Genomic DNA, 15030 nt, shown 5'->3' with positions numbered 1-15030 from the left:
AAAGAATACAGCAAGGAAGGAGGCCAATCAGCCAGTCTTAACAATGCCAGCTCTTTGGAAGAGTTATCTAGTTGGACCTACTCCCCTGCTGTTTCCCTGTAGCCCTTCATATCCTACATTTTCAAGTACTGTACGTATCCAGTTTTCCTTAAAGTTGCTATCAAATCTGCTGCCACTAATAAAAGGAAATTTGTGGTTAGATAGACTGTAAGTTTGACACCAGCTGCAGAATGCAAATGCCAGCTCTCAAAACAGTTGTGACCTGTACACATGTCAAGTGAATTCTTCACTTTGCTCATCCCAGAAAGCAGGCAGCAATCTATCCATTTTCTCCAATTTTAAAAAAAGGTACTGCGTTAAGCTTATAAATTGTTGAACAATTTTGGCAGCCCCCCTCCGCCTCCAAATACTTTTCAACCGTGGCTTGTAGATTATTCTCAGGTGCCAAACTCAAGTGGAATAAAGCTGCTTCTATGAATATCTGCAGTCAGGTTTTGAATTTTATATTTGACCAAAACATTGCTTTTTAGCCTCAACCAACATTTGTTATTGAAATCATGAAACACGCTTTATTTTAAATAGCTTCTCAAACAGGACTTATTTTTATCAGTAATAACAAGCAAATGCCTTTTGTCTCAAAGCCCTCATATTGGTCTTCACTGCCTAAGTTGTGTATTCTAGGTATACTGTCATTTTTGCTGATCTCCTCAGCAGAAAATGTTAATGTTCAATTAACTGAGACAAGAGTTTAAGAGCAAGGAGGCTATGCTGGAACGGTATAAAGAGTTGGTTAGGCCATTGTATGTCTGTTCCGGAGTCCGAATCATGGGAGTGTTGTGATTGAACTTGAGAGGGTGCAGAGGAAATTTACCAGGATGTTGACTAGGCTTCAGAATTCATTGTGAGGAGAGATTGGATAGACAAGGGATGCTCTCCTTGAAGCACAGGGGACTGATGGGGTCATGAATACAAAGCTGGCACGAAGGTAGGAGACTCGAGGTGTGGAGGGTTGCTTTTCAGACTGGAGGCCTGTGACCAGTGGTGAGCCGCAAGGATGAGTGCTGGGTCCACTCCTATTCGTCATTTATGTAAATGATTTGGGTGTGAACGTATGAGGTCTAGTTATAATAAGTTTTGAGATGACGCCAAAATTGGAGTTGTAGTGGACAATCAGGAAGGTTACTTCAGAGTGCAATGGGACCTTGATCAGATGGGCTGAGGAGTGGCAGATGGATAAATGTAAATTAGATAAATGTAAGGTGTTGCATTTGGAAAGGCAAATCAAGGCAGGACTTGTACACTTAATGGTAAGGTCCTGGGGACTGTTGCTAAACAGAGAGACCTTGCAGTGCTTCATAGTTCTTTGAAAGTAGAGTTGCAGTTAGATAGAATAGTGAAGGTGGCATTTGATATGCTTGCCTTTATTGGTCAGTGCATGGAGTAAAGGAGCTGGGAGGTCATGTTGTGGCCACACAGGACATTGATGAAGCCACTTTCGGAATCCTGCATTTAATTCTGGCCTTCCTGCTATAAGAAGGATATTGTGAAACTTGAAAGGGTTCAGAATCGATTTATGAGGATGATGCCAGGATTGGAGTGTTTGAACTATAGGAAGAGGCTAATAGGCTGGGGCTATTTTCCCTGGAGCATTGGAAGCTGAGGGGTGACCTTTTTGTGGAGATTTATAAAATCATGAGGAGCATAGATAGGGTGAATAGTCAAGGTCTTTCTCCCAGGATTGGGAGTCCAAAACTAGAGAGCATAGGTTTAAGGTGAGAGGGGAAAGATTTAAAAGAGACCTAAGTGGAATTGTTTTCAAAGGGAGGGTGATGCATGAATGGAATGAGCTGCCACAGAAAGTGTTAGAGGCTGGTACAATTACCAATGACCAGAAACTCAACTGTATTTGTTGTATGAATACTGGCTACAAAAGTATAAGAGGAGCTGGAAATACTGTGGTGACTCCCCAAAGCCTGTCCATGCTATATGAGGCACAATTCAGGCGTGTGATGAAATTATCCCCACTGTATAGCTCCAAAAACACTCTTGAAGCTTGATACCATCCCGAACAAAGTAGCCTACTTGATTGGAACCACATCCACTCTCTCCACTACCAATGTTCAGTAGCAGCAGTGTGTACTATATTTACGAGATGCACTGCTGAAATTCACCAAAGCTCCTTCGTCAGCACCTTCCAAACCTGCGATCACTTACATCTTGAAGGACAAGGACAGCACATACATGGGAACACCACCACCTCTAAGTTTCCCTCCAAGCACCTCCCCATTCTGACATGGAACTATATCACTAGTCCTTCACTGCTGCTGAGTCAGTTTCTTGGAATTCCTTCCCTAATGGCATTGAGAGTCAATTACAGCACATGGAGTGCAGCGGTTCAAGAAGGCAGCTCACCGCCACTTTCGCAAGGGCAACTAGGGATGGCAATAAATGTTGGCCAGCCAGTGATGTCCATGTTCCACGCTAGGGGGAAAATAATTTTGAACATTTTAATTTTAATTTTTGAATTAGATCTAAATTTTGACCCACAATTTGTTCAGAATCATTTAAAGTGTTATTCTTTCTCGGGATGTGAATGTTGCTGCCGAGGCCAATCTTTGTAGAGCATCTCCATTTCGCACTAAAACTTGAGTGTTTTACCGGGTTATCTCTAAGGGTCGATGAGAGTTATCCAGATTCCTACGCGTCTGAAGTTTCCTTTAGATCAAACCACTCTAAGGAAAACAAATTTCTCCCTCACCATTTTTATTTGTTCCCCCTCCCTTTTTTTAGAAGACTGAGGTGTTAATATTGTAGTGACATTGTTTTTATGTCACTGGAATAGCAACCCAGAACTCCAGGCCTGTGTGGTGGAGGTGGCACGGTGGCTCAGTGGTTAGGACTGCTGTCTCACCGCACCAAGAAGCTGGGGTTCGATTCCACCCTCGAGCGACTGTCTGTGTGGAGTTTGCACATCCTCCCCGTGCCTGTGTGGGTTTCCTCTGGGTACTCTGCTTTCCTCCCACAGTCCAAAGATGTGTAGGCTAGGTGGATTGGTCATACTAAATTGCCTGTAGTGTTTAGGGGCGTGTAGATTAGGTGGGTTATAGGTGGATGGAAGATAACAAAGTGTGAAGCTGGATGAACACAGCAGGCCAAGCAGCATCTCAGGAGCACAAAAGCTGACGTTTTGGGCCTAGACCCTTCAGAGTGCTCCTGAGATGCTGCTTGGCCCATTGTGTTCATTCAGCTTCACACTTTGTTATCTTGGATTCTCCAGCATCTGCAGTTCCCATTATCTCTTATAGGTGGATGGGTCTTGTTGGGATTTTCTGCAGGTCGGTGTGGACTTGTTGGGCCAAAGGACCTGTTGCCACACTGCAAAAAAAAAAGAGTTTGAATCCCAGCATGGCAAGGATATTAAAAAAGAGAGGCTTCAGATTAGATTTACCAGGATGTTGCTGTGAATGGAAGGTTTGAGTTATGAAGAAAGGCTGAGACTTTTTTTTTGCTGGAGCGTAAGAGGTTAAGATACTTATAAAATCATGAGTGCTATAGATAGGGTTAGTGGTGTCATTTCCCTCGGGTGGGGGTTTCAAAGTTACGGGTCATGTTTTTAATGTGAAAGGTGAGATTTAAAATGACATAACGGGCAAATTTTTTACACAGAGGGTGGTCCACATGTGGGATGAACTTCCTGAGGAAGTGGTGGATGCAGACACAGTTACTGATTTAATGCAATAGTTCCGTTCTTGTGTGATCTTGTACTATGAGAAAATTGCATGATAGCCGTGCCACTTAAACTAATGGGGCCAGAATCACCCATATATAGCCAATACAGGTAAGGAAAGTTGGTATTCTACAAATAGAAGTCTAAATTATTCAATTGTGTTAAAACCAATTCACATGTTATAGCAGAACCAACTGTACCATGTTGAAAAGATACTTGGATAAGTACATGGATGGGAAAGTGTTGGAGGGATATACACCAAGTGTAGGCAGGTGGGACTAGTTTAGTTTGAGATTATGTTCAGCATGGACTGGTTGGCCTGAAGGGTCTGTTTCTACGCTGTATGATTCTATGGCAGATAGCACCAATTGAAGTCAATTTTTCTTTCTAAAACAAAAAAGTTGTTCTAATAAGTAAATATGTAAGCACTGTCAAATGTCATTCACTATTCTGTTTTTTCGAAGAAAATGTACAATCCTTGCCTGGTCGGGCCTGCACACTATCTAGATCCACAACAATGTGGTTGACTCTTAACTACCGTCTGCGCAATTAGCGATGAGCAATAGATGTTGGCCTATCCAGTGGGGTCTACAGTTTTAAAAAGACAGTTCAATGGTAGCTTCATGGAACATATCATGCATAAATGATGCTAAGTTTACCATTCGTTTGACTTTTGAAGTTCCATCAGCAGTCATGGTGGATTTGATTCCCTGTCCTTGGAGTATTAGTTGAAACCATTGATGTTACTTCTGTTGCCACTACCTCACCCCAAATTCTACAGATTTACTCAGTATTTTCAGAGAAATGAATGCTGAATTGGGCCATCAATGACGGAGCACTGTATCCTGACCAGTATGGACTTTTTATTTTTTAACACTTTGTGTGGTTTGAGGAAACTAAAGATTCTTATTTGCGCCTAACGCTTCAAAACGTACATGTGATATTAAGAACCTGCTGTATGCCTGAATGTTTCCACTAAAATTCATAGCCAATTTAAACCATGTGGCATCTGATTCCTATGATAGTAGATCTGTTGTAAACCCTAGTTTAGGTTTACATCTGAAAGCAAAAGTGGATTTCTTTTTTTTTTCTCTTTCAGATTGGAGCACAGTGTTACCTGGAATGCTCTGCCCTCACACAGAAAGGATTGAAAGCTGTCTTTGATGAAGCAATTTTGACAGTTTTCCACCCCAAAAAGAGGAAAAGAGGTTGTGCGAAATGTCGTGTATGTTGTGCAATTATATGATGGAATGCCAGAGGACAAAGGAGGAATGTTGCAAGAAAGCAAGTTCTGGTTGACTAATAACAGTGAAGCTGATTGTAAAAGCAGTAAGCTTTTTAAACTGAGAATATTTGGAAAAGGAAAAACAATCTTTCCTGATTCCTTAACATGATGGAGAGATGGAGAGCGGGTCCAGTGAGGAATTATCTGCAGTAGTGGACTAACTTAAAACTATCGAACCTCACAAAAGTCATATTAGTTTACTGCTAACTACTGGTCACTTTTCAAATTGCCAGGCTGCATATTCTCTCAAGCCTGGCTGCAAAGCACTGAGCCATTGTTGAAAATGTTCTTATGGCAGAGATGTTACTGGGAAGTCTGAGGAGCAAAAGAGCCAAAGGTGTTAGACAGAACACATTGAAGCACTGCATTGAAAACCTGTTACTTTTGGCTAATTATTTTTGTGGCCTTATGCAGCTATTTATAAGCTCAGCTAATGCAATTTGAAGACCTCAGTATTTATGCTGTACTGCCGTCCAGAAGTTTGGATGAGCATTTATTGCAATTTACAGTAGGCATCTGAACACTTGTAGCCATGTAAGAATTAATGAATAACTCCATTAAGCTGGTATTTCTGAAGCATTGTGATAATGGCCACATGACATCATTAGCAAGCTGGCATTATTTTATAACATCTGCACTACATGTAGAATTGAAAACCTAAGATTTTAAATGAGATCATGAAATCCTAGCTTTCCTAACTCCATAGAAAGTTAACTGATAAACTTCATTCTCTCATGACAATTTAAAACATTTGTACCCAAGTAACATCTTTTGTTTTGTTTTGTTTTGTTTTTCCTGCAGCAAAAGATGCTTTGTCTTGTGGCCTGTTAGCACTCAGGTTTTTTTTAAAAAAAGATCTATCAAATTATTGATGACCATGACTTGCATATTTCATTTTAAGAATACTATCCTCTGACTAAAATTCAAGTAGCATGCTAGGTAAAACCAGGATTCGTGTTGTTCAGTTTTGTGGAAAGGAGTAATTCTACTTGCTAAGTAGGTTGGTAGCATCTTGCATTGATGTATTGATGCATGGCATCATTGAGGAATGTCACCTTGATTTTTTTACTCCAGTTTGTTGATACTGAGCAGAGGGCAGGTGCATCTCCACAGCAGGAAGAGAAAATTTGAACGAATCTCTAACAGTTCATTCTTCCACAACTTTTACCAAGCAGAGGCCTGCGATCATAGTTTCCCACTCAGCAATAGTGCACATAAGCCAAAAAATAGAAATGGGGAAGGAAAAAGAAAACGATCTAAGCAACTTAATTACTTTCTGAAATTGGCATGCATTTGATTACTTAATAGTAAATAAACTTGCTTCAAACCCTCCTGTGATTTTGCACCTGACCTCTACAGCTACCACCCTAAGCAGACCGGTAGAAGCCAAGGTAATTTAGTGAATAGATTCTCTCATTACTCTTTCTATGAAAAATATCTATTGTATATTCTGTTTCCATTCTTTACACCCATAATGTTTGTTTGTCCCAAATATTCAAAAGAAATGTTCTCTTTATGAAAGCACAATATCACACTTTTGGATACAAGTTGCCTTGGACCACGGTCGTCGGGTTAAATATAACGACTCCTTTTCATTCAGACCAGTACAAAGAAACACAGAGAAAACTATGTTGAGGCGATGATGTTTACTGAGCTACATAACGTGACCAGAAAAGTCTAGTAGGGAATATCTTCATGATGTATCTCAGTTCACACTGTACTTCAGTTAAGCCATGTGCTACTGTGAATCCAGAATAACTCTCTTCAATTCATGAAGCATATTGGCCCAAAATTTGTTGAATTTGTCAATTTGTGATGAGCCCTAATATTAAAGTTCTTCCCTCTCCCTTCACCCCGTGTTTGTCCTGTAAGCTGTTGGAACTGCAGGCTAATAAGGACACAGTGAGGGGTAAAGGACGTTTGGAACCTTGGTAGACAGTGGGACCTAGAATGTAACTCATTTAAGTAGTGAAATTGATACTTTGAGAAGGAAACTGGAGAATGATTGTGTCGGAGAGAAGGTGCAGGAAGTGTAATATGGAGATCAAGGTTGGATCCAAAAAATAGATAGAGAGAGAGAGAGAGAGAGAGAGAAAAGTAAGGGAAGAATTAGAATTTAAATATCAATGGTGCTATTCATCCAGCAACTTGTGGTGATTTTGCAATTTACAGGGTATCTTTTCCTTGCCACAAGTTATCAGATGATTTACGTAGTTAAGACAGCAAGTGCCACTAAATCCTCTGTAATTCTGGGCTGCTAATAAATATCAGCTTACCATATGGCTGGTAAGTACAATTTACGTTCTGACTTGTTATGCAAATATGCATTTGTTATATTTATCACTTGAAATCAGGATTGTGATGACAACTGTTGTGTACGGCACATAAGATGAATAGTGCTCCAATTTGACTAACTTTTTTGTTGAGTTGAATCATTTCAAGCCGTTCAAGAACTCCCAAACTTTTCAGAACAGCACTGGCTCAGTCAGAAGATTTTAATATTGAAATCATCCTGATTTGATTTGCTAGATTAAGATTTTCCAAAAAATAATTACTAGCGCCATCGATTCTGCTATTATGCCAATGGGACCTTCAATCTGTTTCTTTCTATTTCCATTGTGATAACCAGAAGTTTTCTGAATGTTTGAAATTGTAACTTTGGCATTGCGCAGAGCTACTTTCATGAATACTAACTTATTGCTACGATAATTAGCAGCATGCTGTGCAAGTTATTTGTTCTTTTTACTGAAAGAAATAAGCACAAGCCGATATTTTTGTGTCTTAATTATATCATTTTGCATCACGATAACCAGATATGTGCAAGTAAATAAATATGCCCGATATGATCAGGTGCATTACAATCAGTCATGCTCTTGTTAGTTGTTTTCTTAGTAAGAGCTGGCTTCGGAAGCCAACATTTTATTTGCACTTCTTACACATGCAAAAGGCTACCAGCTGGCAAAGGAATGTAGATCAAAATGTTTTCAAGTACACTGTTCAGGAGTTTTCTTAGTCATTGCAAGTGATGTGAACTTGGGATCACTATGGAGTACATTGCTTTTTTGTTTCATGTAAAGGTAATCAGCAACCAAAAGTGTCCTGGAACTAAAGCGTTCTTTAATTGTTTTTTCCAAAACTTACTACATGCAGTTAAAATATGAATATAAGCTAAGTATGGTAAGCCAGTTCTGAGAGTAAATGTAAAAGCTGTGGATGTATATGTATCTCAAACTCTCATTTTGAAGGCACAGTTTAGCTCATAAAATGAGAAAATTTAATGGAATATCTTGCTGATAGGTCTTGGAAGATTGAGAGAAGAGGGTGATTTTAAATGAAATGAATTACATCTTTCATTCTGGATCTGTTATCTACAAAATGTTCTAAGGAGACGTAGGCTTGAAACAGTGTCAGAATGCCAAACAATCTAAATATTGATAGAACTAAGTATCATAGACAAAGCCTAAATTAACTATGAACTCTGATTTTCTAGGCTGAACAATTCATTTAAGTTTGAGCATTGAGAAATATTACATGGTGGGTGTTCTAACTGTTGCTCTTGGAATCCAGTGTTAATGTGACGTTTTGTAGTAGGGCTGTTTTGCTGCATTTCAGCGATCTGCCAAACTTACGGGCAAACAAATAGGAAACTTTATGTTTTCAATTAAAACTAGCTGAGGTGTAACTCAATGTAATAGGGGTTCTAATCTAATAAGCTGACTATATTTTTAACAGATCTAATTGAGCATTTGCTACCATTTTTATTTGTTTCAGTCCAGCAATCTTTGTTTCTTAAGAGTCAACTATTTCAATTGTTCTATACTTACTGATATCCTGGTCATTGCAGGTTGGAGTAGGAATCCAATTTTTGTTTTGTGTGTGGGAGGGCTATAACTATTTGCAAGTTCCAAGGTTTTTTTTAGACAACTGACACACATGAGGATTACAATCTTGAACTTGCATTTTTTTTATATATGAAGCACAATACATATGTATTCACCTCCTCATTAGTTCAATTGCAACCAGCAGACAAGTCCATTACTATCCATTAGAATGAAGTAATCCATACTTATTGCTTTATAAAGTTCTTGCATCAGTAATCATTAACAACTATATTAAATTAAGTTTTGTCAAGACTGTTTAATGTATTGACTTAATACACATTGGAAAAATAATAACTGTCTATTTTGTCAGGAACATTGGACAGTTCACATTAAATGATCGATTGGGCTGTTTTTTTTTAAGTTTTTTGGTGGGTCCACATACCAGGTGGGAGAGAAAAAGCTAAGCACAAAATAAACTAGGCCACCTTTTGATTGAACATAGATACAAAGTCATAAGCAATCTATTTTAAATTACTATGGACAATAAATTAGAAATTGATTTTAAAAAGGAATAACTTTCAATTCAATTGACTGATGTTTTAGCCTTGAATGCAATGTTTATGTGCTTTAACTTGCATGCATATTGATAATCTTTGAATGATATTCAGTTTTCATGCTGTCAGGAAAGAATTCCCTTCAGATGCTGCACAAGTGCAACAAGAGATTAAGTGAGATGAGTGTAAGTATGGTTGGAAGCATGCTGAGTAGCTTATTTTCCAATGTATTCTGGATCTTGGGTTGATTTCTTTTAACTAAACAGAAATCTCTTACTCGAAAACCTGGGTGAGTACTGAAAATTGGGCTTGGAAAACAAATCCAAATTAGATGTTGCAATTTAAACTTAATTTTCATGGAAGGAATCAAGAAATCTAGTCAACAAAACTTATCAACATTGTGTATGATTATTTTCACTTTATTTTAAATAAGGTAAATAGCCCTCAGAGTTTGAAATACAAGTTCAGCTTTTGAAGGGTTTTAAGGGATTTTTGTAATTGACAGCCCTAGCTTAAAATGGATATGACTGGTATTATGACTTTGAAAGTGGATGGGCTTTAGCAGTTTCATTTGGCAGCTGAGAAAACTATCTGGATGTGGCATTGGGCTCAGTTTCTTCCCTCATCTTTCCTCACTGATGAAAAGTGTTTTCTTCCACCCCTATAAAATTACACCCACGCTGCTATCTTTTGCTACCATTAATCCCCGTCTTGCTGCCTGTGCCTCCTCAATCCTCCTGAAACATCAATTCATACAAAATACCACAACTTGTGCCCCGCCCCTCCACCTAAATCCTGTAATTCTTGCAAGATTATCCTCCTCCAAATTTATTTTTACTAACTTTCTGTGCACCTGTGTGTCAGTACCAAAATGTTCTTCCTGTTTTACAAATCTCTGCTTTTTTTCCACCCTCCTTTTTTTATACCTGTGAATGCATCCTTTGATGCCTCTACACTGTAATTCTGACTCCTGCCAAACCACCATGGACAAATCTCTAAAATCACTATGCTCCGACTGTTTCAAAGTCTGAACTCTGTATCCTGTATCGTGATAGCACCTCACTAGACCACCACCCCACCCCAAAACTTCCTCCATCTTCCATTCTGAAGCAATATGTTTGGTTCTCCAAAGGAGAAACTCCATTTCATTCCCCTTCCTCTTTCTCATGCTGTGTACTGTAATAACTACTTCATTGCATAGGGCCCAGAAATTTATTCTTGTGCTTGAGAAACACTTCTTAAAAAGTCATGTTATAATAAAACATTTTAATGGAATGAACGCAGCACCAACAAATGATCTAAAACCCAATTTAATGACTTGCATTTTAATGGTTAATTTTGATACACAATAAACAATTAGCTGCTTAATTGTAATGGAAAAGACAAGTTAAGACAATAAGGATGAAATAAACTGAAGTTGTGGTTCTTCAGTATGGGAGAATAGAACAGGATGAAAAAATAAAATAAAACTCCAGTGTCCTCTGAATTGCTGAGAACAGGCATTCAGCCTGGTCTCCAGTGGAAAGTGACTCAACCAAAAAAACCCCAAAAAGTTCAATTTAATTGCATGTAGGCTTTGTTTGAAGGGTGGGGATTTGGGTGTTTTCATCCAGTGCAACAAATATGTTCCTGTGATCCAGGATTTTTCATGGTCAAGGGAATATTATGATAAATGTGCTGGTATATCAGCTGCTGTGGATGACCAGTAATTTTCTCTTTTTCCTCTCTGGGCTCAACAGCAATAGATACTGCATGTTGGATCAACATATTACTGTGTTGTATAATTACAGAATATTACAGCCATTCATCAATAAATGACAACAAGACAAACCTTGTTTCCTTCAAGCAAGTGCTATTTGATCAGTTGCCAGAATTCCATGTTAATCTGCCTGACAAATTCCAGATTACCATTTTAAAAAAACAAAACAATATTTGAAACCAAGCATTCTCTAAATAGAAAACATCTGTTGGCCCTTTTTGAGTAAATTTGTGAAACAGGTGGATGGGACACAATAAAGTTTTAATATATAAAAATCATGAAACTGACTACACATTAGAAATTGTTCATTGGCTGTAAAGCACTGTGGGATGTCCTGAGATCAATAAAGGCACTAAATGAATGCAATTTTTGTCTTTGAAATTTTAATATCTGGATCAGAGATATTTTATTCTACATCTAGTTGGTCTAACTGCACAACATATTAGAAATTGTCGATTTGTAATTGTTGCGATGTCCGATCCAATTTCTTTGCTCTGGAAATATTCTCAATGGAAACACTGCCTGCTTTCTGTTTATGAGATATCCTGAATTAACTTGCTTTCAGATTTTAATCTTGTTTTTCTAAAATTGCAATTAGAGACTGGCAGGCAGGTAAACAAGTATTGTGATGATAGATGAGAGCTTGTTGGAAGAAAACATTTCTGTCTCACTGGCATTGATGGATGGTTGTGGCAGAGAGTGCAACGGAAGATGAGTGGAAATGGTGTTAGTGCTGTGCTACGCAAACAGATCATTCATTCCGTACTGTAATTTGTAATGGCAAACAAATGAAGGACTTTACAGAGCACTGCTTTAAACTTCAACTTCTCAAGGATATTTAGATGCCATTTAAAATAGTCTCATAGCATGATCTAATACCACATTAGAATGGTATTAATAGAAATGACATCCATATAAGTGTGATAGTATAGTCTGCAAATTTTTCATTGATTCACCTAATTCATTTGCAGCTTTAAGAAACTGGAATCTTTCTTAAAACAGGAGTGTTGGGCTGGCTGGCCTTTAATCTTCCAATATTTATAAAGTTATTGGCTGTGGCATTTAAGCTGAGAAACCTTTCAGAAAAATGTCTGTGGTCTTCCAGTTACCAATTTAATTATTGGCTGGGAAATGCTGTACTTTTATTACATGTACATGTTTCTCGAACATAGCAGTATTTTATATCACTCTGCACTGCATTAACCCCTTTTAAGAGCTCGAAGAACAGCAATCTTCTGCAGGTAAGTTGTCTATGGAATATCAGGCACCGTAATTTTGCTCAGGATAAACAATAAAAGCATGCACGTTATAGTAATTTATCTATAATTCATTGTATAAGCTGAATGCTGTGTTGTGAAGCACAAGTATTTAGGGGATGCAAACCTTAAGATATAAAGAAAGACTTCTACGCCAGTTATTACCAGGCAGTACAGTTGTCCATTTGTCATTTGTTTGATGTGTCACCAGCTCCAAGTTAAAATTTTGGCACGATTTTAAGTTTCAGAGGGCTCTGTCTTTCTATCTACCTATCAATCATATCATCTAGTTAGAAAATCTCCAGCGTTCTTAACTAGGTGTGATTGACAGTAGTTGCATTTTGAAATTATCATGTTCTTGTTGGTTTCCATTCAAAACATACATTGACAGTTATATCATTAATTTTTTTAACAATGTGAAGTATCAAAATGCCCAGAATTTCTAAGTAGTAATTCTTAGTAGTTTTCCCATTTAAGAAGGCCTTGACGAAATGTCCTTAGAACCAGAATGAACAAATCAATGATATTGCATGCATAATTGTTGATACTTTTGACTTGTGTTAACATGTATCAATGAATAATTAATGTTGGGCCAATTGGTCTTAACAGTATTTTGTGGGTTTACTGTTGGCGTAATACTGGACCCTACACATTTTGACTCAATGTTTCAATTTAATCTACAGAAGACTACTGCCCAAATAACAAAACACTGAAAGTATTAAGTGCAGATGTGAAATGCATTTCTGAAATATATACTTTGGGTATAGTAAGTTCTGTAATCATAAAGATCAGCTTTACATCAGTACGTCTCATGGGATTGATACCATGTTCTGATTTTCAAATAGAATATTAAATTGCAGAAACAACTGGCTAGCATATTTTTACAAGAATTAATGATAAATAAATACCAGTTGGTGAGAATTTGTGAATTTCTTTTCAAATAACAGATGCTCCATGACGTCCTTCCATACTTCCTAACAAATTTCAATGCATTTTCAGCAAAAATAATTATTAATGCCCCCAGAAAATGGTTTGATAAAGGTATATTTGATAATCAAAAGATTCCAAACACAGTAAAATATGTAATCAAGACAAGCAAACTTAAGAACATTATCAGGTGACTTTATTTCACAATGTAAATTAGTAAACTGTCGTTGAAAGATCATACTGTTGTATCAATTTCGTCCTTTGTTAAAATAATTCCATTATTGATGATAAACATTCATGTGCGTCTTTCAGATTGTTAAAATGGGAATGTACCACTGGCCTGTGACCTGATCAAGTATTGCACTGTATGATGCAAAGATCTAAATCATGTGAACATTATTATGTCTAGATACAGTTTTCACTCAACCCAAAAGGTGATGCACTTGAAATAAAAATCATGTAATTAATACTTCTTTTCCACTTTGCACAAACTGGTAACCATGAAATCTTCTGTAAATGTGTTGGGAAGTAATCACAGTTTTACTGGGTAGAATTCTTTGCTTGGAGTATCTCTCTAGCAAGACTAATAAGTTTGCTTACAGTATCCAAATACTATATCTTTTAGTGCCTTAATATTGTTTCTATGTATTAAGTAAATACAGGTATTAATGTTTCAGAAACAGCAATAACTTGAATCCAATAGAAATGCAAATTACGCATAATTTAACCTTATTAAAATATGAAAGGCAACTTGTAATTAGCATTTGTGTATGTAATTCCATATTTGCTTTTGATTTCCATGCAACAGATTTAAGTACTCACTATTACAGCAATTGCTTTGTACTCTTAATTTTTGTATGAATCTGTTTATTGTGCATAGTTTTTGATGAAAGTAAAAGTTTATTGTACCTTCTCTGTCTGTATTTTGTCCTGATTAGTTTTGATGCCTTGAAAAACCTGCTAATGTGCTTTTTTTTCTGTTACTGTGTAGATTTGTTTTGTAAATTGAAAGTTCACACTTCCGTGCTTGCATAGAAAGGATAGCAAATTATTTATTTCACAACGTGATGCGAATACAGTATTCATTCTCTATATTTTGACATGCCATAAAGCTGTTAGAAGTAGTGCTAACTGAACATTACAAGCTCTTCACAATTTGAGCTAACATTTTAAGATTGAGGAGGATGGCAGGCGATGACTTAGGGCATGTCTTTTTTAAGTAAAAGATAGCAATTTAATGGTATGACAAATTCCAAGTACATAACCTGAAAGTCTACCATGCAGGAGGATAAAGACTTGAGTATATCTGCCTCCCCTACAGTCACATTCTTCTGCCCCTGCCCACAGACTAAAGGTAGTGTAATTAACTGAAGGGGTGTGACTGTGCCCAATTAACTGTTCTCTTTCCTGATGTATCACAGTGGTCACAGCTCGGACCCCAGTTCATCAACTCTGTACTGAGCTTGCTCAAGAAGCCAACATTTTGCAGCAAGTGTGGTCACTATGAATTGTACTGGTGTCGATCAGCTCCCACGTATTATAACTGCAATGCCTTCCTGGCCCAGTTATCTCTATTTAATTAATGATTAATCATTTTAAGTGAATTCCTTAACTGTACTATACAGCTGTTGTAGCATAACTAAGCAAAAGAGACATGAAAGAAATAACCAGCTAGCTATCTTCCTGTCAGATTACAGATAC

General features: G+C 37.5%; 1 protein-coding gene across 1 annotated transcript in view; it reads left to right on the top strand.

Moving 5' to 3' along the window:
- Positions 1 to 14158, top strand: part of rhoj (ras homolog family member J) — a 55729-nt gene extending 41571 nt beyond the window's left edge. Inside the window, exon 5 of the mRNA XM_048537343.2 lies at positions 4827 to 14158. Coding sequence (XP_048393300.1) covers positions 4827 to 4973 — 147 coding nt within the window. The 3' untranslated portion in view covers positions 4974 to 14158. The remainder of the gene's footprint in view (positions 1 to 4826) is intronic.
- The last annotated feature ends 872 nt before the right edge of the window (positions 14159 to 15030 follow it).

This window comes from Stegostoma tigrinum, chromosome 10 (assembly GCF_030684315.1).
Source record: "Stegostoma tigrinum isolate sSteTig4 chromosome 10, sSteTig4.hap1, whole genome shotgun sequence".
In the NCBI taxonomy this organism is placed as follows: domain Eukaryota; kingdom Metazoa; phylum Chordata; class Chondrichthyes; order Orectolobiformes; family Stegostomatidae; genus Stegostoma; species Stegostoma tigrinum.
The sequence above is the reverse complement of the archived record's forward strand: the minus strand, read 5'-3'. Positions and strand labels throughout refer to the sequence as shown.